At 43.6% G+C, this 17,231-nt stretch overlaps 2 protein-coding genes across 6 annotated transcripts in view; one reads left to right on the forward strand and one right to left on the reverse strand.

Annotated features, from left to right (window-relative positions):
* Positions 1–1,018: 1,018 nt before the first annotated feature.
* Positions 1,019–8,103, reverse strand: LETMD1 (LETM1 domain containing 1). Of its 5 annotated transcripts, none has more exons than XM_060114267.1 (9): positions 8,021–8,103; positions 7,218–7,369; positions 5,482–5,597; positions 4,803–4,885; positions 3,076–3,262; positions 2,851–2,952; positions 2,599–2,751; positions 2,064–2,160; positions 1,019–1,177 (listed from the first exon to the last, which is right to left on the reverse strand). In XM_060114267.1, exons 1-9 carry the CDS (start codon positions 8,038–8,040, stop codon positions 1,107–1,109), a joined length of 981 nt encoding a protein of 326 aa, XP_059970250.1. In that variant the 5' UTR covers positions 8,041–8,103; the 3' UTR covers positions 1,019–1,106. The 5 variants fall into 5 exon arrangements, with proteins under 5 accessions (XP_059970250.1, XP_059970249.1, XP_059970248.1 ...); XM_060114266.1 differs by having other exon boundaries at positions 1,019–1,174; positions 7,919–8,073; XM_060114265.1 differs by having other exon boundaries at positions 7,919–8,072.
* A 190-nt stretch (positions 8,104–8,293) lies between these two features.
* Positions 8,294–17,231, forward strand: part of SLC11A2 (solute carrier family 11 member 2) — a 53,157-nt gene continuing 44,219 nt past the window's right edge. Inside the window, exon 1 of the mRNA XM_060111713.1 lies at positions 8,294–8,854. The gene's annotated coding sequence lies outside the window, so the exon portion shown is untranslated. The remainder of the gene's footprint in view (positions 8,855–17,231) is intronic.

Genomic DNA, 17,231 nt, shown 5'->3' on the forward strand with positions numbered 1-17,231 from the left:
GCAGTCTTTACTTGAGCTTAAAAACAGTGCTTCATGCGTTTACAATAAGTTACTACAGGTCACTGATGCACACAGACAAAAGCTGAACCCAACTTACTATCTCAAAGTAGACCTCTCCTGGTCTCCAGGGCTGGGCAGTAATTAGTACCTTACAGGATTGATCCATGGCCCAAAGAAGGCAGCCACTGTCACCTACAGTTGGATCACTGCAACACAGTGGAAGTAGCAAAGCGTTTAAGATCCACAGGGGCTGTAGCCCAGTCCAGAAACTAAGAGAGGGAGGGGAAGGCTGTAAACACTTGAGTCAAGAATCGCTTGTATTTCATCTTTCCATTAGAATGTTCCCATAAGTTATTTACTTAACAAAAAAAAAGTTAAGGTGCTCAAAAAATTTGAAAAAAAGGGAAGTGGTTATCCCTGTGAGGGGAACAAAAAATAAAAATCCCTATTTTTGGTCATATCAAAGTGCTGACGGGGGCATCAAAGTACATGCATGGATATAAAGGCTCCAGTTTAAGTAGTGCTGTTCCCCTCATCAGCCAGAAACTGTCTTGAACAAAAACAGCTGTAACGGGGCTTCCCTGGTGGCGCAGTGGTTGAGAGCCCGCCTGCCGATGCAGGGGACACGGGTTCGTGCCCTGGTCCGGGAAGATCCCACATGCCGCGGAGCGGCTGGGCCCGTGAGCCATGGCCGCTGAGCCTGCGCGTCCGGAGCCTGTGCTCTGCAACAGGAGAGGCCACAACAGTGTGAGGCCCGCATACCGCAAAAAAACAAAACAGCTGTAACAAATGTGGCAGTGGGTCAGGACTCCCACCTGGGGCAAAAGCTCACTTGTGGGATCCGAACTTAAAACACCATAGTAAAAGCCCAGTACAAAGGCTGCTGCCAGCTCCAGCAAATTCTGAGGAAGTTGGGATGACACCCCTCCTCTCGTGGGCCGCCCCGGTAGGAGGGCTTCTTTCAGTTCCAGCTGCCACACGGGCACCTGCTCCTCTGCCTTGCACACGCCTAACAGGGCACACACTCTGCTGACAAGTGCTGTTTGGTTCCACGCTGCTGGACTACGTGACTGCATGCAGGACAATGCCACCCGCTTCTTGTCGGCTCAGCGCCTTGTCCCAATGTAGTTGATGGAAAGCAGGACCACATTGTGTAGCAAGAGGGACAGCTCAGCTTCTGAAAACAACATCAACATTAATGGTTTGGCCAGGGAAGAGTCTGCCTTCCAGCTACCTTGTTATGCAGGGCTTGACACCAGAGGCAGAAAGCCAAGTACAGGGAGGTGTGACATTAAGAGGCCACTATTCTCAAAGTTCCCCTGCTTCATTCCAGTCCCTGCATGTACACTTTCTTTCCTTCCACCAAGTATCTGTATCTACTTGATTCTCATGTGATGGCAGTAGAAAATTCAGAGATGGTAATGGTACTAAACCCCACTGTCACCCTTCGGAATTTTCTGGTAGAAGTTGGTCCTCGAGGGACATTTCTCAGCCCCAAGGAGATTAGTAGGCCTACCCTGATGTTCAGAGGCTTAGAAGATATCGAGGCCTAGCCAAAGGTTCCAAACAGGAGACCCATAGGTCTAATACCCACCCGCAGATACTTTTTGTTTAGGCAACTGAGTGTTTTCATTCCGAATTTGAATGCCTTGGGACTGGTGCTTCTCCCTGAGTTACATGGCAAGGCCTGGAGACATTTCTGGTTGTCAGAACTGGGTGAGGGGGTGCTACTGTCATCTAGTGGATAGAGGCCAGGGACGCCTGCTGTATCGTCTTATAATGCACATGACAGCCTCCACAGCAAAGCATCAGTAGTGCCAAGGTTGGGCAACCCTGCTTCACACTCAGGTTCCCACAATTCCTAGTCCTCCCTCTTGTCTTGCACAGTCTACTTCATTACCTGCCTAGCCCCTGTAGGCAAGTGGGTCTGCGCCCTTTCAATTAGACATATATATTAGATAAGGGTCTCACGCTACTTAATAATTAACTCTCAAATAAAACCTCAGAATAAAATACAAAAATGACTTGGATTTTAGTGGCATAACCACAGGCATTTGTCTCACCTTTCAGGCTGCAGGAAAGCTGTAGCCATTCTCCCAGCCAAGCTCGACACCTCTCTTCAGCAATATGGGTGGAATTCAGGCCACGAAGGTAACAAGCCTAGATCGCTCAGAAGAAAAACAATCCTTAATTATCACAGAGCAAGTATGCCAAGGAAGTATAAACCCAGAGAATCCCAAATCCCCTTTAAATAAATGAAAACCTCATCCCCACAAGAAACCTTTCACCATGGCAATATGAACTCTGATGGACAGGATGAGAAGCAAAAAGGCCTATACAATCTAAAACAATAGATCTAAAGTGTAGTGTCCTTGCTTTTTGAAGGGCCAGAAGAAAACATACATAAACCAAAATTATTGTGGGCAACTCCTTCCCACTAAATTCACTCAGAAAAAAAGACAGAGAAATGAGGTGAGAGAATAAAGAGCCTGGGCTCTGCTGTAACAAGCAAGACAAGGAGCTCCTTGGAAGCTCCCAGCCCCGTGAGCTCAAAAGCCCACCAAGGACTGCAGGTTGATATTGCAATCAAGTGCTTACCGACTTCACCTCCTGGGCAGTCAGCTGACCAATCCCCAGCTTTGCCAAAGCCTTGTCCAGTTGGTGAATCACAGTGGTATGTGTCTTTAAGCGGTATCTCAACAAGACAGGAGGCAGATAAGGTGTGAGAAGCATTGCTCGACTCAAGGCTTTCTGTGACACAATATAGAGGGAGAAAGACAACTCGGTGTTACTGCAAGTATGACCTGAAGCGAGGTGAGGCCATGGAATAGAGAAAGCCTCAGTGCTCACCATCTGCAAAGCATGGAGCTGGTTCATGCCCAGAGGATGGTTAGAGAAACACTCTCTCAGAGCCAGGATATCATGTATTGCTGGGTGGGTACCACGTTGCATCTTGGGAGAGGTAAGAGATGGGTAGATGTTAGGAAGGTCCAGACTAGCCTTCTTACCCAGTTTTAGTGCACACTGGATCTAACAAGATTCCTGGTTTGCAGGAAGGGTTAATTGGAGGAATACCTTGGTGCACAATTCTGTCATATGCCACCGGAGTCCTGAATCAGAAATGAGAGGGATAACCTTTTCTAAATAACAAAGAATTTCTGGGTGGGACTGCTTCCGGAGAGTATGATAGATATCTAAGAAATCAATTTGTTGCTTTGGGGTCCAGAAATGTTGGATCAGCAGTTGCCTAGGAAACAGGTACCTGAAAAGAAAAGGAATCACAAAGTCACTTGCTGAAACTGGCATCTTTCAAAGTGACCTAAGAAAGCATTTAGCAGACATGAATGCTTGGAGGAAGAGATGGAAACACTATTTCCCTACCTTTCTGTTCTTTCCTGTAAATGAGTGTCAGACCAAGGTTTAAAGATACACTGAAGCGCAATTTCAAGCAACGTTACTGAGGTTATGTAAAAGGAAGCAGTAAGGGAACAGCCTTGTACGCAGCGATCAGAAAAATGACTCCTTTTGAATCAAAGCATGTGATGAACATATTTTAGACAAAGCTGCAGACAGAGCTGGACTTTGTATGTGACGTTGACAACCTCAAACTGTTCACAGTCCCTATGTATATACAAAATGGAATTCCTCTAATTCATTTCTCTATACAGGCGGTGGTTTTAAAACATGGTCACAAATTCCCTGGCACTCCTCTTATTGAGAAGTGAGGTCTGTGCCTCTGGTTTTTAAAATCTGGGTGAGTGCATCAACCACCAGAATAGAGCAGAAGTCTTTGTGACTTCCAAGGCTAGGTTATAAAAGGCCATGCAGGTCTTCCCTGGTGGTGCAGTGGTTGAGAGTGGCTTCAGTAGTTACAGCGTATGGGCTCGGTAGTTGTGGCTCATGGGCTCTAGAGCGCAGGCTCAGTAGTTGTGGCACACGGGCCTAGTTGCTCCGCGGCATGTGGGATCTTCCCGGACCAGGGCTCGAACCTGTGTCCCCTGCATTGGCAGGCGGATTCTTAACCACTGCACCACCAGGGAAGCCCCATGCAGATTCGTATTTGCTGGAACACTCATTCTTAGAGCCCTAAGCTGCCATGTAAGAAGTCCCACTGCCCTGAAGCCACCACATTACAGAGGCCATATGCAGGCACCCTTGTTGACAGTTCCAGTCTTCCAAAGCCATCCCGGCTAAGGCACCAGACCTAAGAGTGACCTTAGACTGTCCAGACTAGTCCATTCACCAGTTTTAACTATCACTGAGGGACAAGGGAGAAAAATCTTTCAACCACCTGAGCCCTGCCCAAATTCCTGCCCCATAAAATCATGAAAATGGTGGTTGTTTTAAGCTATTACACTTTGAGGTTGTTTGTTATACAACAATAGATAACTAGAACAACATGCAAGGTCATAGTTTAAACCTGTCATCTTCAGATATAAGGTAAAGTAATAAAGATTTGTATTATCAGAATATGAAATGCATTTTTCTCCTGAAGAAAAAAAATTGTCCCAAGTTGCTATGCTTCTAAGAGAGTGGGTTGCTGCCTCTAGGGATGATGGAAAAGATCATTATCTTATTTCACATCATACAGGAGAGCTAAGAGACAGGGAGAAGCCAGGCCACCTACTCCTACAGCCATCGCAGTAACCCAGCTGGCTTTTATGAACCTTGGGCTAATGAGAAAATTGGAGCAGCAGTTTGATAACCTCTGCCTAACTTCTGAAATGGAAAGTTCTCAATTTGTAGTTTAAAAAAAATCTACGTATCTTCAGTATGCCGGAGAGACAGAACTCTGTACTCACATTAGCAAGAAGACCAGGTAGTTGGCAAAGGGTGGAATGGAAAGAATACCTAGGAAAAGACACTTGGTGACGTCTCGACGGAACTAAGCAGAAATAAACACAGATGCAGTTTTAACCCAAGTAAGTTTTTAGTACAATGGACAATCCCTCCACCCCACTGTGCAGTAAACTTCTATTAGAGCCCAGGTAAGGATCGAGGTTATTTCTACCTCTAGTTGGTAAGTTCCTTAAGGACAGGAGCCCTGATCTGTTTACTTTTGTATCCCAAACAACATCTAATACAGGGCCTGTCAGTATACCAAATCCCTAAGTAAATTCTTCCTGATCTGCAGAATGGTCCTAGATTCTTACCCTCAGCTTCAAAACTACCATCAAGTTACCACCAAATACTACTTTCCTGCTGCCTTTGGATCCTTCCTTGCAGATTTTTATATGTTCAGAAACGAACTGGACTTTACTGTTCACAACTTTTATTCAGAAAGTGTTCCAGAAACTCTACGGAGCTCTGCTATGGAGGCTCACAACTCTGAATGAAATGATTCTGACAAATGATCTGATCTCATGGCAAGGGGCAACAGCTTGGTCAGTGGTGAAGAAAATAGGAATGAAAAGACTTGAGTTCTGGGTTAACTTTAATTATATCACCGTAAACTTCTGGATATCTGCCCTTGGCGCATACCTGTCTCAAATGCTCCATCTCCCGGTATGAAAGTTGATGAAACTTTATATTGTGCTTCCACATATTTGTCTTTATTCTTCTAGCCTTTTTGGCATCAGCCCATAACATCTGCAATCCTACCTCATTAAAGTAGAGGACAGAGTGTGATGTTATCCCAATCTGATTACCACAGCCTTTTGTTCCATGTTCACCCACAACACACACTTGTCCCTCCCTCCCCAATGCTACTCTAAATCAAAGCTTTAAACTAGGTCACTTGAAACTCTTGTGAGGCTGACCTATATTTCGTTTCTTATCCTTCTCCCCTCTGCCCCCTTCCAACCCCCTGCACCCCAGCATATCACCTCTCTTCCTGCCAAGCTGGCGTTCTGTGATCTACCAGGGAATGGTCTCCCTCTTCTGGTTCATTACTCACTCCCTTTTAAAAATAAAAATTCAAAGCTCTTTAACCTCAGGAAGTCTTGCTCAATTAACCCTTTGTATATCTCAACCAGCTATTAACTTATCTCCTTTCTAGAACACTTTTATAATTACTGGAATTCAACATATTTCTAAGATTGCATTTTTTCTTCATTCCAAGATAATCCTTACACTGATCTAGAACTTTAGTTTATAAAAATGTTTTCCTATTTATGAATGAAATGGTATAATGTCTAGGCTGGCTTCAAAATAATACAGGAGAAAGCCAATGTTTAAATGATATGACTGGTGGCTGTGAGTCAGTAATTGTTGAAGTGAGGTTGAGAATATGGAAGTTCATTGTATTACCCTACTTCTGTGTTATGTTTGAAATTTTCTATAATAAAAGGCTTAAACACAAACAACCAAAATGCTTTCAGACTCTTTTTTTCATTTGATTCTAGTTATAAATCGGGGAGCAGACAAAGAAGCCATTCTTATCTCCACTTTACAGCTTTTGCAAGTACATGAAGCTAGTAATAATTATGATAATATTCAGAGCTGACAATGTGGGAGTTTACTATAATTGGTGTTATGATAAAAAAAAGTATACAGTATAATAGTTATAGCTACACTTACTGAGCACTTACTATGAATCAGGTCCTAAGGACTTTACATGTATGGATTTATTTAATCTTCATAGCCATGCAGTCAATAGGTAGGTTCTATTACTACCTTCATTTTACAGATGAGAAAACCAAAGAACAGAGAGGTTAAGTAACAAGTCCAATCACACAGCTAGTGACTAGTTGGGATTTGAACCCAGGCAGTCTGGCTCCACAGTGCACACCTGACACTGTAGTATCTCCTAGTAACTAGCAGAGCTCTGATTTGAACCGAAACATTCAGAAACCAAGTACATGTAGTGCTATTTCCACAACGTGCTACCCAGGAGAGATCTGTGACAAACATTAGACCACATCTTCTTACAAGCCAAGTCAACTGGTAAATCACAGGGCAGGTCTGTGCAGCTATAGATCTCTGCCCTTGTGCACGACAAATAATTTCTACTATAGTCAGATGTGTGGTTAAGAAAAGTGCAAAAATACCTATAATCCTCCTGGGTGCTGTCAGAAGTTGTTTCTCAACATACCTTTCTAGAAACATCAAGAAGGGCTAACTTATAAGAAATAGTTTAATGCTCAAGCATTTATGAAACAGAAGACATACCAGCTTACACCCCCATCGCAGAGCCTGCAATTGATCTTACTTATACTAACTCTCTGACACTGCCCAAGAGCTGATTCAATGGATTTTTATTTTAGTTTTGTCTTTACCTTTCATGAAGATTGTATACAGGACATAGAAGCGGGGGAAATGACGACCCAAGAAACGATGGTATTTCCCATTAATCACTTTTGTCTTGGTCACCACATAAGAGATCAAGCTCTTCACATCTGCCTTTGGAGAAAGGTGAAGCTTTGAAGACCTACAAGGAAGATGAAAGAGACTATCTGTGAACCAGTCCTGGAAGCCCCTTCACGCCTGGGGTCCATAATGTAAAACATCTGCTTCAGAGAATGTATGCTAAGACCTGAAACTTCTGAAATCCAAAGATCTTGAGATTATGGAGAGATAAGCAGTCAGACTGAGAAAAACAGATAGGGCAGATGAGAGGCCAGGAAAGAATGGATGTCGCGGAAGTGGTGAGTCTGGAGAGAGCGGAAGGCCTGAGGGACAATCTGAGCAGCAGGCTAAAGCCAGAGAGGTGAGATCCAGATAAGTAGCAGTAAAATCTGAGCCGAAAAAGGGAGGCTCAGGACACGTGGGGAATTCAGACAACATGGGGCACTGAGAATTGAGAGGGTCACGAAGCCAGGTCTCTAGCAGGGATCCCGGTGCGAATTCTGAGCGGCAGAATAAAAATCCAGGGGCCGGGGCGTGGAGCCCTGAAAATTAAGAGACAGCATGCAAACAAAATTGAGACACTGGAAGAGCCTGAACGTCAAAAATGCTTTTCTCTCTCCAAGTCCCTCACCGAGGGGCCCCCCAGGCCAGGCCAGAGCGAACAAACGGCAGCCTCCGGGCGACATAAGGTCCAGGGGGCCCCGCCGAACCCCACAAAGCAGCCCGAGCGCACCACACTCTGGAGACCGCCATCTTCGCAGTAAGGGAAGGGCAGACGAGAGTAAGTCGTCTTCAGGTCAAAGTTCCCGTACTTTGCGTTCGTTTGACAACGCATGCGCCTTTCCTGAGAGCTGATTGGTAACCATAGACCGTTCGCCTCGCGCAGCCCGGGCGAGGAGCGGACGCTAAGGCTAAGTTCGGAAGGAGGGCCAGGATTGGACGCCGCCGGCACTTCCTGGTTTAGAGGCGCCGGAAACCGGCTGTCCCGGAGGAAGCGAGAGAGTATCTGCCCTTGGTTGGGTTGTGATCCTGAGAATGTCTTTTCTTTGAGGGCCTCGTGACCCCTCGCGATGCTCTAGGGCCTCCGGGCTTCTAGCGCCGCCGCCCTTGCTCTCTGTCCGTATGCGGACTTCGGGCCCTTGGCGCGGCAGGTGCCGGAGGTTAGGAAGGGCCTGTGTCCACGGTGCCTCATGGGGGTTGGGAAGACCCGCGGCGCCCTCTAGTGCCAGTCAAAGTTTGCAGCTAAGGTTGGATGCCTGGGAGCCGCCCCTCTGTGGACCAAGTCCGCTCTTTCTTTTCTTTTTTTTTTTTTTTTTTTGCGGTACGCGGGCCTCTCGCTGTTGTGGCCTCTCCCGTTGCGGAGCACAGGCTCCGGACGCACAGCCTCAGCGGTCATGGCTCACGGGCTTAGTTGCTTCGCGGCATGTGGGATCCTCCCGGACCGGGGCACGAACCCGTCACCCCTGCATCGGCAGGCGGATTCTCAACCAATGCGCCACCAGGGAAGCCCCGCTCTTTCCTTTTGTAGGCGTTTTTCAAAGTAGGTCTGTGGGAATAATGTCTTAAGGTAAGTGCCTCCTGAAGACCAAGCTCGGGTCTCAGCTTTAATGTCACTTTTCTGAGAGGCTCTCTCCGACCAGAGGGACATACATTTTCTCCCACCAGCCTGTGTATTTTTTTAAATAGCACTTACCACATCATTTATACGTTTGTTTCCTTTGACCGGCTCCCTGGACCAGATTGAGGGCAAGCACCTTCTTGCCTTGTTCACTGCTGTACCTTACCCCCACCGCTAGGTGTCATGCCCGGCACCTAGTAGTTGCTCAGTAAACATGTTTGACTACATTAATACCTGCAACTGGGAAGGTTTCCCAGAAGTGGTATTGCAGGAAGGGGGAGAGCGGGCTCTTGTCTAACACTCGGAAATGAATTGTCCAAGGAGACACACCGTGCTGACAAAGCAAGAGACTTTATTGGGAAGGAGCAACCCGGTGGAGAGCAGCAGGGTGAGGGAACCCTTCCCTGCCACGTGGTGGCTCACAGTCTCAGGTTTTATGGTGATGGGGTTAGTTTCCGGGTTGTCTCTGGCCAATCCCTCTGACTCAGGGTCCAGGCATTGCTCAGGCAAGCTGGATTCCAGCGAGAAGGATTCTGGGAGGTTGGTAAGACATATGGACTGGCGTCTCCTCTCTCCTTTTGACCTTTCCTGAATTCTAGCTCATTAGTTCCACGTTCCTTTCCAGGACCTCCTGTTGTAAGATAACTTATGCACGTGGTTACTATCTTGCCTAGCCAGGGAGGGTGGTTTCAGTCAGTGGTTCCCCTAACAACTCCCCCCGGAGAGACTTCATAGTCAAGATACTTCTTGGGAATTGGGGCGGAGGTTTCTTTCTTCTGTAACTACTTTCTGCTGAGGGTGGGCGTAGGCCTGCCTAGTAGAGTAGAAGTGTCTCGCCACCTGATCTAAATTGATCTAAATTCTGTGCCCGAAACCAGCATTCACCCTCGTAGTAATCAATGTAGCTAAATTTAGCCTGAAACTGTTGGACCCTGTTGGAGATGAACCTTGTTAACAGTTGAAACAGACAGAGGCCAAACAGGAGGCCCAACAGGATGGTCATCGCTGGGCCCAGGAAAGGAAGGCAGAATTTGGGGTGAGGGCTACAGGGTTCTTCTCATTGGTTGGAGGTGAGGTAACAGGACGGCGCTCTAGGAATCTTGCACTCAGCCTGAAGTTACCATCCTCCACCTGGGTGGGGTCCCGGTTCTGCAGAAGAACGCAAAGATAGAGTTATGCATACTCCCTGAGGAGGAGCCAGGACCCTGCCCAAGGCTGCACCACCATTTGACTGTTTCTCCCCTGTTTTTGCATACCCTCCCTTTCCTGATTAGCAACTGTTTGAATCTGCCCTTTGGAATTCCGGGAAGGTCAAGGAGGCCGTATGAAGTCTATAGCCTATAAACAAGAAACAGGGGACACAGAAAGGATTTGTATTCTTGAGCCCCTCAGAGTCCTGTTCAGTTTTAATTCAGGAAACTGGGCGACGATGGCTCTTGCCACTTCCTGCTAAAATGGGACATAGTCCTGCCTCAGTTTGGAGAATAGACACTGAATTGGAAATATTTCTGAGTAATGAGTTCTGAGCCACTCTCTCACTTCATCCCAGCTTACCCCTCCGCCTCCCTGTGTCCTCAAGTCCATTCTCTACATCTGTGTCTTTATTCCTGTCCTTGGTAGGCGGATTTTGAACTGCTGCACCACCAGGGAAGCCCTGGACATGTCACTTTAGTTATGAGCTTATTTCCTCTACAATAGTACCTATTTTATAAGAGTTCTGAGAAAGCCCGAGAAGAAAATGGTTGTGAAAGCTCCCACATCTGTATAATGCTTTATGGGTCACAGAGCTTTATGTTAGCATAGGCTGTTTATGCTTGAACCACTCATGTATTCAGAGGAAAAGTTCTATAAATGGGTGGATTTCTACAAGTGTTAGGTGTATGGGAGTGGGTGGGATAGAAAGTTGACTAAAACATGATCTCCATCTTCAGACAATTTCTAAGTTCTCTCAACAGCCCTCAATGTATTTCTCAAGAATGTTCAGTTCTAAGACTTCCCTGGTGGTCCAGTGGTTAAGACTCCACACTTCCAATGCAGGGGGCACGGGTTCAATCCCTCGTCGTGGAAGTTCCACATGCCGTTTCTTAAGGCCAAAAAGAAGTTCAGCTCCAAAATTCTAGAACACTCCCAGAAAGAAGGGGCTAAGATCATTCAGACAGTTTTGTGGAGGAAATGAGAAGGAATTTTGCCTGGAAGGATGGAGTAGAAGGAAGACATTTCATGTGGTAAAACAATATGGCAGGAACACAGAAATTCATTCATTTTTTTCCTCAAATATTTATATACTGTTTAGGCCCTCTCCCTCCATGCCCTCTCACCCTACCATACATACACTAAGTCTTGTTGGTTCTGTCTTCTGTTTCTTCAATCATCCAGCTTCCTTCTCTCTTCTGTGCCACTTCCCTAGTCTAAGCGACAAGCCTCTAATCTAGGTTACCAGAGTAGGCTCCTTACTGGTTTTCCTTTCATCTATTTTGGCCTCCCTCCAACCAGTTCTCTATGCTGTAGCCAGAGACCGCCTTTGAAGTTGCAAATCTAAGTTTGTTACTCCCTTTTGTAAAACCTTTCAACTTTCCTCTGACTCGGAGGATAAAGTTCAGACTCCTTATCCTGGCCTACAAGGCCTTGCCTAATTGATCTCAGCCTACCTTCCCAGCCTCGCCTCACATCTCATGGTATCTCTTTCCCCTTAGCTTTCTTTTTTTTTTTTTTAATATCTTTATTGGAGTATAATTGCTTTACAATGGTGTGTTAGTTTCTGCTTTATAACAAAGTGAATCCCCTTTAGCTTTCTATACTAAGAAACATGGGCCTTTCAGTTCTAGAATAGGCCAGGCAACCTTATGCCTCTGGACTTTTGCACATGTTGCTCTGCTTAGAGTTTCTTCCTTCTTCCCGTCCTCTTGGCTTGTCTTTCAGGTTTCAGCTGAAATGGCAACAATAGCTAACATTTATTGAGCAGGTACTGAGTGCCATCATTGTTCTAAGTGTATTAACGCATTTAATCCTCACTATAACTTCATAAGGTAGATACTATTGTTAGTTCCACTTTATAAATGAGAAAAATGAGGTTAAATAACCTACTTAAGGTTTGAGTCAAGATTTAAACCCAGACTGACTGGGCACATGAATTACTGCTGCACTGTACATAAACAGCATGGTATAGGAGACTCTTAACCCCACAGACCTAGGTTCCCCAGTTATTCATCTTGTAGCTATCTAAACTTATCCCTCATAGTCCTTAAATGATCATAAATAATTAACTGTGGCATTATACATTTAATGACTGTCTTCCCTGTGAGATTCTAAGCTCACTGTATTTCCAGTTCCTAGCACAGTGCCTAGCACATAAGCAGTGCTCATTAAATATTTATTAAATTTATAAATACCTTATATACCTGAATATAAGGTACTGTTTTTCCTCTCAAAATAATTCCTCAGAAAGGAAGTTGCCTTATATTTTGTGTTCTTACAAAGTCTCCTATTATAGTCCACAATGTCTGATTTTTTTTATATATGATATTTTGTTTGAATCAAAGTATTGCTTGGGAGGATGCAGCCTGAGATAACTTCAGTCAATGCTAGTTCTGCAAGCGTATAGAGGTCACTGGATGGAATCACTTAAAAAGACAAAAGAGGGAATTTCCTAGTGGTCCATTGGTTAGGACTTGGCACTTTCACTGCTGTGGCCTGGGTTAAATCCCTGGTCAGGTAACTAAGATCCCTGCACGCTGCAAGCTGGGCAGTGTGGCAAAAAGAAAAAAAGAAAAGGAAAAAAATTTAACACAGATTTAATTAATTATTCTGGGGTTAGGACCTCACAGTTTTAAGTGTTAGATATTGTTACTAATAAGCGTTTTAAAGGCAACAGAGGGACTTCCCTGGTGGCACAGTGGATAAGACTCTGTGCTCCCAATGCAGGGGGCCGGGGTTCAATCCCTGGTCAGGGAGCTAGATCCCTCATGCATGCCACAACTAAGGAGCCCGCCTGCCGCAACTAAGGAGCCCGCCTGCCGCGACTAAGACCCGGTGCAACCAAATAAATAAATAAATATTAAAAACAACAGAAAAAAAAAAAGCAACAGAAAGAGGTTATATTGTGGATATCAGAAATATGCAAGCATAGCATGAATTAAAAAGGAAAAAACAGGGCTTCCCTGGTGGCGCAGTGGTTGAGAGTCCGCCTGCCAATGCAGGAGACACGGGTTCGTGCCCCGTCCGGGAAGATCCCACATGCCGCGGAGCGGCTGGGCCCGTGAGCCATGGCCGCTGAGCCTGCGCATCCGGAGCCTGTGCTCCGCAACGGGAGAGGCCACAACAGTGAGAGGCCCGCGTACCGGAAAAAAAAAAAAAAAAAAACAAAAAGGAAAAAACAACTGTCCTCAAACAATTCAGATATACGTAGGATGACATGATCTGCAAATTGAGCAAGTTGACAGTAAAAGTGACTTGAATGATGATGAAGGCACTGATAATTTGAATTAAATTGTTATAAAATTTGAGTGAAAAAGCATTATATCTAAATATTTTATAAATGATTTAAAATGTGTTGCTAAATAGTATTAGACTTAAATTTTCACTAAATTAGTAACTATTTAAAGTAGACATTTGAGTATTTCATGTATATCAGGTTGACCAAAAACTATTTTTTTAGTTCTTCTCTTTGGGGAAACAAGGATTGCCTTATATTTGAACACATATATTAAAATGTGCAGTACATTTTATTATGTGTTGTTTATTAAGTATTAGACACAAAGATGGGCTGATAGGAGCTTGCAGAGAGCAAAAAGAAAACTAGCTTGGCTGAAACAAATGGTTATATTTTAGAAATAGTCTGCTTATTCATTAATTCCACAATTATTGAGCATCTCCCCCAGGCCAGGCATTGTTCTTATTGATTGGAATAAATCAGAGGTCAGACAGATAGATTCCAGCCCCAGTATATTTCACACTGTAAAATGATTGGGAGAGGGGGTGGGAAGGGATATATATATATATATATATATATATATACACACACATACACACACACACACACACACATATAGCTCTTGAACGTTGTTCTACAGCAAAAACTAACACAACATTGTAAAGCAATTATACTCCAATTAAAAAAAAGATACAGTATTCATTGATAAGGAACATACTAAAATAAAATGATTCGGAGATACGTTTGGAATGCTAGAGCAAGGGAGGATGCTTGGGCAGACCTATGTGTGAAGATTAGGGATTTGGATTTGATTTGAAAGGTATTAGGGAATCATAATGCATTTTGCCCAAGGGAGTGACAAGATGAAAGGGATGTTTTGTAAAAATTAGCCTGGAGAAGTGTCCTCCAGGATGTATAAGAGTGGGAAAAGATGGGAGGTTAAGGATACCAGTAAGGTTATTACAAGGGTCTGGAGAAGAGATAGTGAGAAACCATCAGACTGCCCCCAAATGATGACCATCTTTAAGTGGTTCCAGTTTTGTGGTACAATAAGTGGGAACCAGTTTGAGCTCCCCAAACCTATGCGTCATTTAGCTTGTCATCAGCATTTGCTATTCATTCAGCAAACATTGAGGGCCTGCTCTGCAGCCATTCTGCTAGGTTCCAGGAAAATAAAGGCAAATACAAGGCAGGCCTTTCCTTCAAAAAACTCAGAGGATTAGTAGAGATAATTGACATTCAAAAATAATTGAGCTCTAATGTGATAGATGCTATAACAGAGAAATGTCAAGGTACAGTGAAAGTTAAAGGAAGGAGTAGTAAATTGCTAAATTCTGGTGGTGGGGGGGTCATCCATGAAGACTTTCTTTTTTGAGGAAGAGGAGGAGAAGCTCATCCCCAGGAGTTGATGAAGGGAAGGGAGAGAAAAGAAGGGCATCTACTTAATTTTGTCTGCATGTATATTTATAGAGCTCATATGTTGAAAACCATATGCAAGTGAATACGGTTAGCCTCTGGCCCATCCCTTTCATTTTAGATGTTAATCTCCATGTCCCAAACTGCTTAACCCCTGTTGCGCAAGGATATCCAATTCAGTGTCGACCTCAGACTTTCCTGTGGGGGGAGGGAAACTGCAAGAGTATCTAGGAGAGGCCTGGGAAGGTGTGTGGCCTTGTACCTACAGCCAAAGATAGGTCTCAGCCTCTGGCTTCACCATGAAGAGAAGTCAGGTCAGAACTAGATGGTGGAGGAGATTGACTGGCAGATTGGGAGACTGACTGGCAGACAATAGAGGAAGGGCTTTCTGAGAAAAGGGAACAGCATGTGTGAAGAACAAAGACTGGGGCTTCAGGGAAAGATAAATCTCTTTTGCTAGTACAGATGATAAACATAGTGATTTGCCACCTCTAGATACTAATTTATTGAGTTTGACAGGCTGATGTGGGGCAGATTATTCTTCTTAAGGCACTGAAAACACGGGATGAAAGAGTTTTTTGTTTGTTTTGTTCGTTTTGGCCACACCTCGTGGCATGCAGGCTCTTAGTTCCCAGACCCAGGGATCAGAACCCAGGCCCCCTGCAGTGGAAGCACAAAGTCCTAACCAATGGACCACCAGGGAATTCCCCAAAGGGTTTTAATAACCAATGGTTAATGCAATTTTTATTTTATTGCATCTCAGAGCAAGATTAAAAACTATAATTCCATTTATTTTTTCTTATGTGTTAAAAATGTTTTTTAAAGGAAAAGAACAGGGCTTCCCTGGTGGCACAGTGGTTGAGAGTCCGCCTGCCGATGCAGGGGACACGGGTTCGTGCCCCAGACCGGGAAGATCCCACATGCCGTGGAGCGGCTGGGCCTGTGAGCCATGGCCGCTGAGCCTGCGCATCCAGAGCCTGTGCTCCGCAATGGGAGAGGCCACAGCAGTGAGAGGCCACCGTACCGCAAAATAAATAAATAAATAAATAAATAAAGGAAAAGAACAAAGAATATTATTACATTCATCTATGTGTCCACCACCCAAAATGAATAAATAACATCATACCTATTTTCTCCTCCCAAGTTCCATTTCCCTTCCTTCCTTTAGGCATCCCTTTTATACCAGTCCATTTTTAATACCTTAAAAAAATATGTGTACCATATACTACTTGTGGTATATATATATAGGATATAGTATTTTTATATGTTTTAAAAATTCATATAATTGGTTCAGTGTGACATTTTTCTGTTTTGTTTCCCCTCAAACTTGTTTTCAAAATTCATCCATATAGAACAAGTTCATTAATTGTAGCTTCTGTGTGGTGTTCCATCACATGAATACACTCCAATTTGTTTATCTATTTGCTGCTAATAGACATGTACTTTGTTTTCAATGTTTCATTATCACAAACTCTACATCACAGGGAACATCCTCAAACATGCCTTCTTGTCCTTATTAATGAGAGTTTCTCTTAGACAGTGTTTTTATTTCTTTTTAAGTGTAACTCACAATAAGAAATGCATTTTATATCAAGACCCAGTTCATATATGAAATAAAAGTTTAACAAAATAAAACCTGTTTTTGCTAAATGCACTCTATTTCCTATTCTATTTCATTTTCGTAAAATGCTGGATGTGACCCAATAAATTTATTTCATGACCTACTAATGGATTGAAAAACACTGCTGTAAGGCAGTAGAGCTTCTGGGTCAAAAGATGTGTGCCTTTTCAACCTCAGTAAATATGTATTGTCAAGTTGCCCTCCAAAGTGATTGTGTCAGTTTTACAGGATATGACAGTCCTAGTTTCTCCACATCTTCACCAACACTTAAAATGGTCAGACTTTCAGGTTATTACTAATCCAGTAGATGTGAAATGAATCTCATTGTCAGTTTATTTTGCATTTCCCTGATTACTAGAGAGGTAGAGTAGGTTTTTCTATGTATTATTGGTTATTTGGAGTTCTTCTTCTGGAAATTGTCTATTCATATCTTTTGTTCATTTTTTTTATAGGGTTGTTTCTCTTCTTCTTCTTTATTATTATTATTGTTGTTGGTTTGTAGGAGTCCTTTACAGATACCCATCTTTTTCTGATATACACGTATGTTGCAGATACCTTCTCCCCATCTCCCTGTCTGTCACTTGAATTTTAACCTTGTTTGAGATGTCTTTTATGTAGGAGATTTTAATATTTGTTATAGTAAATTTTATCAAAATTGTCCATTTTTCATACTTTCGCTTTTTCTTAATTTGATTTAAGAAATTAGATCATGAGGATATTCTCTTTTTTTTTTGGATAATTTTGAAGGTTTTGTTTTGTTTTGTTTTGTTTGACAACTTCAGGTCTTTCATTCACCTGGAGTTTATTTTTGCCTGTTCCTTTTCTGTCTTCTGAAACTTCTGGGGCTCACCATTTGATTC

This window comes from Mesoplodon densirostris, chromosome 11 (genome assembly GCF_025265405.1).
Source record: "Mesoplodon densirostris isolate mMesDen1 chromosome 11, mMesDen1 primary haplotype, whole genome shotgun sequence".
NCBI classification, from domain to species: domain Eukaryota; kingdom Metazoa; phylum Chordata; class Mammalia; order Artiodactyla; family Ziphiidae; genus Mesoplodon; species Mesoplodon densirostris.